At 46.4% G+C, this 11,281-nt stretch overlaps 1 protein-coding gene across 1 annotated transcript in view; it reads left to right on the top strand.

Annotated features, from left to right (window-relative positions):
• Positions 1-10,993, top strand: part of LOC105532191 (phosphoserine phosphatase-like) — a 17,392-nt gene extending 6,399 nt beyond the window's left edge. Inside the window, exons 3-5 of the mRNA XM_011970271.1 lie at positions 6,657-6,815; positions 8,498-8,632; positions 10,819-10,993. Coding sequence (XP_011825661.1) covers positions 6,657-6,815; positions 8,498-8,632; positions 10,819-10,993 — 469 coding nt within the window. The remainder of the gene's footprint in view (positions 1-6,656; positions 6,816-8,497; positions 8,633-10,818) is intronic.
• Positions 10,994-11,281: the final 288 nt, after the last annotated feature.

The following is an 11,281-nucleotide window of genomic DNA, read 5'->3' as shown; positions in this document are numbered from 1 at the left end:
CTGTGTCTGAGAATCTGAGAATAGACCTTCCCACCGGCATGTCTTCTACCCCTGGCCCTGCCCTCTCCCTCCCTGTTAGAGCCAAATATGAAGAATCCAGAGTCCATTCTCCGGCAATGATTTTTCTGTGTGTGGAATTCTGATGTACACAATTTACTTTGAAGCAACTGAACTTACTAGGCAGACTTTTTTTCCCCTATAGCCACAAGAATTTTAAACATGCATGGATTGTGAGTCACTCCTGGTAGAGACAATGAAAACAGGAGGAAATCGGCCAGGCGTGGTGGCTCACACCAGTCATCCTAGCACTTTGGGAAGTGGAGGCAGGTGGATCACTTGAGGTCAGGAATTTGAGACCGGCCTGGCCAACATGGTGAAACTCCGTCTCTACTAAAAATACAAAAGAATTAGCCAGGCACTGTGGAGTGACAATCCCAGCTACTCGGGAGGCAGGAGAATTGCTTGAACCCGGGAGGCGGAGGTTGCAGTGAGCCGAGATCACATCATTGCACTCCAGCCTGGGCAACAGAGTGAGACCCCATCTCAAAAATAAAAATAAAAATAAAAAAGGAGGAAATCAGAAGTACAGCATTTTGCAGAGCAGGATGGAAAGAGCTCAAAGGAGCTGTGGCCGAGTTTGCTCAGCTGCTCAATCAAGCAGGGAGGGAGCTGATACTCTTGTAACCCAACGGGTGAAGGCCATCTCCCCTGGCCTGTCCATTTCATGGGCAGAGTTAAGGTCCTAAAATCCTGCTCGCTCTCCTAGGGAGGGTGTGGAAAAAGAATCAGCCTTCCAAGTAAATTCAATGTAAAGTGTGTCTCTAACATTCTATTTTGGCCAGCACTGTGGCTCATGCTTATAATCCCAGCACTTTGGGAGGCAAGATGGGAGGATCATTTGAGGCCAGGAATTCAAGACCAGCCTGGGTAATATAGTGAGACCTCATCTCTGCAATAATAATAATAATAATAATAATAATAATAACTTAGCTGGGTGTGGTGGTGTGTGCCTGTAGTCTCTGCTACTCAGGAGGCTGAGGCAGGAGGATCACTTCAGCCCAGGAGGCTGAGGCCACAGTGAGCTATGATTACACCATTGGCACTCCAGTGTGGGTGACAGAGTGAGACCTTGTCTCTAAAAAAATAGCCAAAAATACTCTGTTTTCTCCTTGGGACCACATTACAACCCAGAAGGCAGGTGTCAACAATTCTGAGCTGTATATTAGGCCTAGTGGTCAGCTGGGGATGTGTAAATCAGTTCTAACTTTTAGTGGAGGAAATGTACATTTCCTTTCAAACTCAAGGCTGATGGTCTTGCTTTTTTTTTTTTTTTTTTTTTTTTTTTTTTTTTTTTGTTGAGACGGTGTCTCACTCTGTCACCCAGGCTGGAGTGCTATGGCCTGATCTCGGCTCACTGCACCCTTGAACCCCTGGGCTCCAGCCATCCTACCACCTCAGGCTCTTGAATACCTGGGACCACAGGCGTGCACCACCATGCCCCACCAATTTTTTTTTATTATTCTTTTAGAGAAGTAATCTCACTATATTCCCCAGGCTGGTCTCAAACTCCTGAGCTCAAGGGATCCTGCTGTCTCAGCCTCCCAAAGTGCTGGAATTATTACAAGTGTGAGCCACTGCACTCGGCCAGTCTCATTGAAGCTATTGCTAGTGTCAGTGGTTGGAAAGAGGTTCAAGTACCTAGTTTGTCTTTTTTTTTTTTTGAGACAGAGTTTCGCTCTTGTCACCCAAGCTGGAGTGCACTGGCACTATCTCGGCTCACTGCAACCTCCGCCTCCCGGGTTCAAGCGATTCTCCTGCCTCAGCCTCCTGAGTAGCTGGGATTACAAGCACCTGGCTAGTTTTTGTACTTCTAGTACAGATGGGGTTTCACTGTGTTGGCCTGGCTGGTCTCAAACTCCTGACCTCAGGTGATCCGCCCACCTCGGCCTCCCAAAGTGCTGGGATTACAGGCATGATCATCGCTCGCGGCCAAAGCACCTGGTTTTTCAAACATGGCCAGTAATTATTTGTCTGATCATCTCAACAACACTGGAAGCCTCTTGAAGATGGCGCCCATGCATTCCTCTCTCGGGTCTTGTGTCCGGGTCCCTGGGGACTGGCTTTGAGGTTCTGGTGCCCATCAGTCGTTCTCAGTAGCATTGCCCATTCTTAGTTCTGTTGTGTTGCCTCATGTACCTTCTTTTTTTTTTTTTTTTGAGATGGAGTTTCATTCTTGTTGCCCAGGCTGGAGTGCGATGGTGCCATCTCAGCTCACCGCAAACTCCAATTCCCGGGTTCAAGCGATTCTCCTGCTTCAGCCTCCTGAATAGCTGTGATTACAGGCATGCGCCACCATGCCCAGCTAATTTTGTATTTTTACTAGAGATGGGTTTTCTCCATGTTAGTCAGGCTGGTCTCAAACTCCCAACCTCAGGTGATCTGCCCTCCTCAGCCTCCCAAAGTTCTGGGATTACAGGCATGAGCCACCACACTCAGCCTCTCTTGTATCTTCTTAAAAAGTTCTTTAGCTTGTCCCACTTATCTCATTTTAGCTGCTTTTACACTATTTGTCTGTTTCTGGCTTCCTATTCACTCACTTATGCTTCATTCTCCATACTTAGTGGAATTGCATTACAATAAGTGCTGTTTCTCTGCTGATAGACCTGCTGACTTTCAACGCCTTTACAGTGAGCCTGCCTGGGCATGTAGTATGAATTAGCTTGATTCCTGCTGGACCGAAGCCAAATGACTGGTTTCTTTTTACTTTTTCTTTTTATTTTTTATCTTTTCTTATAGAGACAGGGTTTCACCATGTTGGCTAGGCTGGTCTGTAATCACAGCATTTTGGGAGGCTGAGGCAGGTGGATCACTTGAGGACAGGAGTTTGAGACCAGCCTGGCCACCATGGTGAAATCCCATCTCTACTGAGGACAGGAGTTTGAGACCAGCCTGGCCACCATGGTGAAACCCCATCTCTACTAAAATACAAAAATTAGCTGGGCATGGTGGCATGTGCCTGTAATCCCAGCTACTCGGGAGGCTGGGGCAGGAGAATTGCTTAAACCTGGGAGGCAGAGATTGCAGTGAGTCAAGATTGTGCCACTGCACTCCAGCCTGCGTGACAGAGTGAGACTCCTTAAAAAAAAAAAAAAAAAAAAAGAATTATTAATAGACACTGAAATTTGCATTTCATTTTTATTTATTATTATTACTTTTGAGACAGGCTCTCATTCTGTCACCCAGGCTGCAGTGCAGTGTCATGGTCGTAGCTCACTGCAGCCTCAAACTCCTGTGCTCAAGCAATCCTTCTGCCTCAGCCTCCTGAGTAGCTAGGTCTATAGGTGTGTGTCATCACACCTGGCTGATTTTAAAAATACGTTTGTAGAGATGGGGTCTTGCTATGTTGCCCAGATTGATGTTGAACTCCTGGCTTCAAGTAATCCTCCTGTCTCAGCCTCCCAAAGTGCTAGGATTAGCAGGCGTGAGCCACTGTAGCCAGCCTGAAATTTGAATTTCATTAATTTTTACATGTCAAAAAATACTATTCTTCTATTTGATTTTTTTTCAACTGTTTAAAATGTAAAAATCAGCCAGGCATGGTGGCTCACACCTGTAGTCCCAGCCACTCGAGAGCCCAAGATGGAAGAATCACTTGAGCCCAGGAGTTTGAAGCTGCAGCGAGCTATGATGGCAACACTGCACTCCAGCCTAGGTGATAGAATGAGATCCTGTCTCAAAAAAATAAAGTAAAATAAAATGTAAAAATCGTTCTTACTTGTGAGCCATACAAAACCAGGTGGCAGGGTGAATTTGGCCTACAAGCCATAGTTTGCTGACCCCTGACTTAAAAGATTTTTTTTCCAGGTCAACTTTAAATGGCATTATTCTGCCAACTGCATTGGTTAAAAATCAGTTGAACAGTGGGTTGCTCAGCTGCTTTGAGTCTGTTTTTAACCACAGTCTATTCTAAATATAGATTATTTACATCATCTGTGTAGCCTTGTATTTGACATATTAGTCTCTGATGGGAGGCTAGTCTAGGCAACGTTGAGGATCCCTTTCACCCTAATTCTAGTCCAAAGATTTTCTAACACATAAATGCCAGGTATGGGGGCCTCATGCCTGTAATCCCACCACTTTGGGAGATCTAGGTGGGAAGATTGCTTGAATCCAGGAGTTCAAGACCAGTCTGGGCACCATAGCAAGACCCCCATCTGTACAAAAAAAATTTTTTTTTAATTAGCCAGGCATAGTGGCACGTGCCTGTAGTCCCTGCTACTTGGGAGACTGAGGCAGGAGGATCGCTTGAGCCCAGGGATTGGAGGCTGCAGTGAGCCACAATCGTACCACTGCACTCCAGCCTGGGTGACAGAGTGAGAACTTGTCTCAAAAAAAAAAAATTCTTTTTGAATCTCTGTCCTCTGCAGCTTCTGTAGCAGTGTGCCTCCCAAAGTTTCTTCCTGTACCTTCACCATTTTCCTTCTTCCCAGGCTCAAGTCAGGACGTAAAGGTGGTGCTCCTGTAGGCTCTATCCTTAGCGCTCTTCTCTTCTCCCTCTTTCTGTTCTCCATGGACTTTATTTTTGTTATTTTTTATTTTCTTGAGACAGGGTCTCACTCTATGGCCCCATGCTGGAGGGCAGTGGTGTGATCTTGGCTTACTACAATCTCCACCTCCCAGGTTCAAGTGATTCTCCTGCCTCAACCTCCCAAGTAGCTGGGACTACTAGTGTACCCCACCCTGCCCAGCTAATTTTTGTATTTTTAGTAGAGATGGGATTTTGTCATGTTGGCCAGACTGGTCTTGAACTCCTGGCCTTAAGTGATCTTCCTGCTTCAGCCTCCCAGAGTGCTAGGATTACAGGCATGAGCCACTACGCCCAGCCTCTCCCTGGCCTTTAATCAGATCACGTCTTCAACTAGCACCTCTACATTGGCGACGTGTATATTTAGCCCTTATATTTAGCTCTGACCTTTCTTCTGAGGCTTAAAGTCTTTTCCAGTGCCTGAAGCCTAATGTCTAAACTCCTTAGCCTGGCCCTAGGACCTGCTTATCTGAACTCCTGATGCACTGCCAGGCCCCTGGACCAAGCCATGGGGTAGCTTCCAGCAGGTCATCTGCTTCCTCCTCCTTGTCTTTGCTCACACTCCTCCCTCTGCCATCACAAGCCTCTCTCCTTGTCTCTACCTCCCTTCCTCTCCTCCCAGCACACACCAAATTGATACCCTGCCCTTTGACAAGCCACTCAAAGGGCCACTTAACCTGTCAGATTCAGCTGAAATACCTGTGCCTCCTTGAAGCCTTCTTTCTTTTCTTTTCCTTTAGTTAGAGTCAGGGTCTTGCTCTGTTGCCCATACTGGAGTACAGTGGCACAATCTCAGCTCACTGCAGCCTCCACCTCCCAGGTTCAAGTGATTCTCCTGTCTCAGCCTCCCAAGTAGCTGGGATTACAGGTGTGTACCACCATGCCCAGCTAATTTTTTGTATTCTTATTTTTAGTAGAGACTCAGTCTCTCTGTGTTCCCCAGGCTGGTCTCGAACTCCTGGCCTTCAGCGATCTTCCTGCCTTAGCCTCCCAAAGTGCTGGGATTACAGGCATGAGCCACTGTGCCCAGTGTGAAGCCCTGTTTCATAGATAAGGCTAAACATTTTTCCTATGTGCCCATAGAGCCTTATGCACACCTCTACTTTAATGCTTGCTTTCTTTCTTCAATTAGGTCAAAAATAAATGAATATTGGTTCAACATCATACATATATTTATATTTATATTTGTTTATGTAGTTACCTGTTTTATATTTTTATTTATATATATATATATATATTTTTTTTTTCCAGACAGTCTTGCTTTGTCTAACAGGCTGGAGTGCAGTGGTGCCATCTTGGCTCACTGCAGCCTCTGCCTCCCAGGTTCCAGTGATTCTCCTGCCTCAGCCTCCTGGGTAGCTGGGATTATGGGTGCTCACCACCATGCCCAGCTAATTTTTTTTTTTTCTTTTTTTAGTAGATTTCACCATGTTGTCCAGGCTGGTCTCAAACTCCTGACCTCAGGTGATCCGCCAGCCTTGGCCTCCCAAAGTGCTGGGATTACAGGAGTGACCCACCGCACCCAGCCTCAACATCAAATATATTTAAAAGTTGGTACCAGCCAGGCACAGTGGCTCACACCTGTAATCCCAGCACTTTGGGAGGCCGAGGTGGGCAGATCACCTGAGGTCAGGAGTTCAAGACCAGCCTGGCCAACATGGTGAAACCCCATCTCTAATAAAAATTAAAAAATTAAAAAATAAACAATTAGCCGGGTGTGGTGGCACATGCCTGTAATCCCAGCTACTCAGGAGGCTGAGGCACGAAAATCACTTAAACCAGGGGGGTGGAGGTTGCCGTAAGCCAAGATCATGCCACTGCCCTCCAGCCTGGGCAACAGAGTAAGACTCCATCTAAAAAAAATAGTAATAATAAAACAGAAAGAAAGAAGAAATTGGTATAGTGTGGGAAGCAAAAAAAAAAAAGGAAAAAGAAATGATTGAATTAATGAATACACTCTTATGGGGCCTGCACTGACTTTGACACAAATTAGGCTGGCTTAGTAGGCAAGGTGGGATCTTTTCATAATTTTATTTGATGTCTTTAAATACATTTATCTTTTTTCTTGTAGGAGGAAAATTCTTCCAAGGATGATCTCCCACTCAGAGCTAAGGAAGCTTTCCTACTCAGCAAATGCTGTATGTTTTGATGTTGACAGCATGGTCATCAGAGAAGAAGGAATTGGTGAGCTAGCCAAAATCTGTGGTGTAGAAGATGTGGTGTCAGAAATGTAGGGATAGCATTTATTCACTTTACAAAATGATAAAGAATTTCTTTTTTTTTTTTTTTTTTTTTTTTTGAGACAGAGTCTCACTCTCTTGCCCAGACTAGAGTGCAATGGCACAGTCTTGGCTCACTGCAACCTCCACCTCCCGGGTTTAAGCGATTATCCTGCCTCAGCCTCCTGAGTAGCTAGGATTACAGGCGTGTGCAACCATGCCCGGCTAATTTTTGTATTTTTAGTAGAGACGGAGTTTCACCATGTTGGTCAGGCTGCTCTCAAACTCCTGACCTCGGGATCCACCCGCCTCGGCCTCCCAAAGTGCTGGGATTACAGGCGTGAGCCACCGCACCCAACCATGAAATGATAAAGACTTTCTAAAGAATGGCTGTTTTGGATGAAGTGCTAGACCCTGGCTATGGAACACGAGTACTAGGCTTTTTCTTTCATTCCTTAGAGCTAAATTTGATATATTCATTCATTTATATAAATATTTATGGCAAACAAATATGGATAAGACATGTTCTTAGCTCGATCAGGGAAATGACAACCATCACTAGCCAAAGAAGATGGCCTGGGAGGTGGGGTCCAAGTGTCCAGCGGCTTTGTGTCACAGTTGAAAGTGTGGCCTTGGTGGTTCCCTAGAAAGGTTCAGAGCCTCTTGATGGATCCTGGGTCAGAGCCCCTCCCTCCCTCCCTCCCTCCTGCCCTCCCGCCTCCCGTCCTGCAGCTGGGCACCACCCTCTGCAGCCCCAGTCCCCCAGTAATGCACCATGTCATTTTCTTTCTTTTTTTTTTTTTCAAGACAGTGTCTTGCTCTGTCACCAGGCTGGAGTGCAATGGTGCAATCTCGGCTTACTGCAACCTCCACCTCCTGGATTCAAGCAATTCTCCTGTCTCAGCCTCCCAAGTAGCTGGAATTACAGGCGTGCGCCACCACACCCGGCTAAATTTTGTATTTCTAGTGGAGATGGTGTTTCACCATGTTGGCCAGCCTGGTCTTGAACTCCTAACCTCGTGATCTGCCCGCCTCGGCCTCCCAAAGTGCTGGGATCACAGGCATGAGCCACCACGCCTAGCCACCATTTTATTTTCCACTTCCTTTCATGGAAGAACGTTTAGCTTTTGGTCTCTTTCTTGATTTATGACAGCTCACGGCTTTCAAGAAAACTACCTATGAAGAGACTGTGTAACTTTTTTTTGTTTTTTTTGAGATGGAGTCTCTGTCATCCAGGCTGGGGTGCAGTGGCACGATCTTGTCTCACTGCAGCCTCCACCTCCCAGGTTCCAGCAACTCTCCTGCCTCAGCCTCCCAAGTAGCTGGGATTACAGGTGTGCACCACCACACCTGGCTGACTTTAGCATTTTTTTAGTAGAGATGGGGTTTCGTCATGTTGTCCAGGCTGGTCTTGAACTCCTGGCTTCAGGTGATCTGCTCACCTCAGCTTCCCAAAGTTTTGGCATTATAGGCGTGAGTCATTGCGCCCAGCTTGTTAATGTTATTTTCAAGCAAAACTTCAAAAGTTTATTCCAGGGCCTTGCTCTCATAGCAGCAAAGCCTGTCTGTTGCACAGTGGGACTCTTGGTAGCATCTTCCTGTTGGTGGATGTTGTGTGGACCCGGGGCAGTAAGGCATGTTAACCTCAAGGACAGCGGACCTGGCTGGCCTGACTGTTGGGTCTCCCTCCTAGGACATGGCGAGCCATGGGCGGGGCAGTGCCTTTCAAATCTGCTCTCACGGAGCGCTTAGCCCTCATCCAGCCCTCCAGGGAGCAGGTGCAGAGACTCATAGCAGAGCACCCCCCACACCTGACCCCCGGCATAAGGTAAGAGGAGCCCCTGCTCCAGGTGTATTTCAGCACCAGTGTGAGAGGGGAGGGCAAGTCCTCCTGAGAGCATCTAACTATTGCTTTAGAGCGCCTTCTGGGTGGTTTATTTATTTTCATTTTTTTAAAATTTTATTTATGTATTTATTTATTTATTTTTTGAGGCAGAGTCTCGCTCTGTCACCCAGACTGGAGTGCAGTGGTACGATCTCAGCTCACTGCAACTTCTGCCTCCCTGGTTCAAGTGATTCTCCTGCCTCAGTCTCCCGAGTAGTTGGGGTTTCAGGCACCCACCATGCCAGGCTAGTTTTTGTATTTTTAGTAGAGACAGGATTTCACCATGTTGGTTAGGCTGGTCTCAAACTCCTGACCTCAGGTGATCCGCCCGCCTTGGACTCCCAAACTGCTGGGATTCTCCTGCCTCAGCCTCAGGAGTAGCTGGGATTACAGGCACCCGCCACCACACCTGGCTAATTTTTGTATTTTTAGTAGAGATGGGTTTCACCATGTTGGCCAGGCTGGTCTCGAACTCTTCACCTCAAGTGATCTGCCTGCCTCGGCCTCCCACTGTGCTGGGATTACAGGTGTTAGCCACCGTACCCAGCCTATTATTATTTTTTTTAGAGTCAGAGTCTCATTCTGTTGCCCGGGTTGGAGTACAGTGGTATAATCATGTCCCACTGCAGCCTTGAACTCCTGGGGTCAGGTGGCCCTCCCACCTTAGCGTCCTTAGTAGTAAGGACTACAGGTGCATGCCACCATGCCCAGCTAATTAAAAGAAATTTGTGTGTGTGTGTGTGAGGGTCTCGCTTTGTCACCCAGGCTGAAGTCCAGTGGCATGAACACAGCTCACTGCAGCATCAACCTTCTGGGCTCAAGGGATCCTCCTGCCTCCGCTTCCTAAGTAGCTGGGACTACAGACATAGGCCACCATGCCGGATTTTTTTTTTTTTTAATTTTTTTTATAGACACAGGGTCTCACTACGTTGCCCAGGCTGGTCTTGAATTTGTGGGCTCAAGTGACCAATTTTCCCACCTCAGCCTCCCAAAGTGTTGGAATTATAGGTTTGAGCCACTATACCCAGCCTTTAAAAAATTTTTTGTAGAGATGGGGTCTTGCTATGTTGCCCAGGCTGTTCTCAACCTACTGGCCTCAAGTGATTTTCTACCTTGGCTTCCCAAAGTGCTGAAATTAAAGGTGTGGCCTGTGTGGTTCTTTTGGCACTTACAGGTGGTCTTTCTGGCCAGTTGTATGGTCCTGTCTGTTTCTGCCTTTCCTCTTTCTCCAGGGAAAACCTAAGCTTTCCTTGTTTGTCCTCATCTTGTGTTTTTCTGGGTCCATGGGCACAGTAGAATTCTGGGACGGTGTGCTAAAGCAGCCAAGCCCTACCCATTGATTTCTAAGTGCATTTAGAAAAACACATGTAAGGCTGGGCATAGTGGCTCACGCCTGTAATCCCAGCACTTTCGGAGGCCAAGGCGGATGAATCACTAGGTCAGGAGTTTGAGACCAGCCTAACCAATATGGTGAAACCCCGTCTCTACTAAAAATACAAAAATTAGGTTGGGCACGGTGGCTCATGCCTGTAATCCCAGCACTTTGGGAGGCCGAGATGGGTGGATCACCTGAGGTCAGGAGTTCGAGACCAGCCTGGCCAACATGGTGAAACCCAGTCTCTACTAAAAATACAAAAAAGTAGCTGGGCATGGTGGTGGGCGCCTATAATCCCAGCTACCTGGGAGGCTGAGGGAGGAAAATCACTGGAACCTGGGAGGCAGAGGTTGCTGTGAGCCAAGATCACACCAGTGCGCTCCAGCTAGGGTGACAGAGCGAGACTCCATCTCAAAAGAAAAATAAAAAAAATTAACCAGGCATTGTGGTACGGGCTTGTAATACTCAGGAGTCTGAGGCAGGAGAATCACTTGAACCCGGGAGGTGGAGGTTGCAGTGAGCAGAGATCGCACCCCTTCACTCCAGCCTGGGTGACAAGAGTGAAAATCTGTCTTAAAAGAAAAGAAAGAGAAAAACATATATAAAACATTAACACCCCAGGCAATATACCTTGTCAAATATACCTCAGGCAAATGCATTCAGGAGAAGAAAATGTATCTTAGTTTCCTCTTTGTGTTTCATTTTTTTTTCCCTTTTGTATTACTCAGTGTTTGGTTGTATTTTATTTTTTCAGGGAACTGGTAAGTCGCCTACAGGAGCGAAATGTTCAGCTTTTCCTAATATCTGGTGGCTTTAGGAGTATTGTAGAGCATGTTGCTTCAAAGCTCAATATCCCAGGAACCAATGTATTTGCCAATAGGCTGAAATTCTATATTAAGATGTTAATTGTAACATGTTCCCTTTCTTAGCAGTTCCATTATTCAGTATTCTGGGTAATGTCTGTTGGAATGCAACTTAAACAGTCACATCAGAGTTAAATATTGAGATGAATGGTTCTCTTAATTGAAGTATTTTGCCCTTTGGTACCCTTTGCTCAGCAAAATAGACTTAGGTCATCACCTGTCCTAGCTTTATTATCTATAACATCACCTGTCTGTACATAAATGTCTGCATTTCGTGAAACATTAATTCCTACATCGCCCCTATGACTTACTTTGCTATATGTTGTATTTCAATTTTATGGGATCTTCTATGCA

The sequence above is a fragment of the Mandrillus leucophaeus genome, unplaced genomic scaffold, assembly GCF_000951045.1.
Source record: "Mandrillus leucophaeus isolate KB7577 unplaced genomic scaffold, Mleu.le_1.0 Scaffold1202, whole genome shotgun sequence".
Taxonomy (NCBI): domain Eukaryota; kingdom Metazoa; phylum Chordata; class Mammalia; order Primates; family Cercopithecidae; genus Mandrillus; species Mandrillus leucophaeus.
This window is presented reverse-complemented; position numbering and strand designations above follow the sequence as displayed.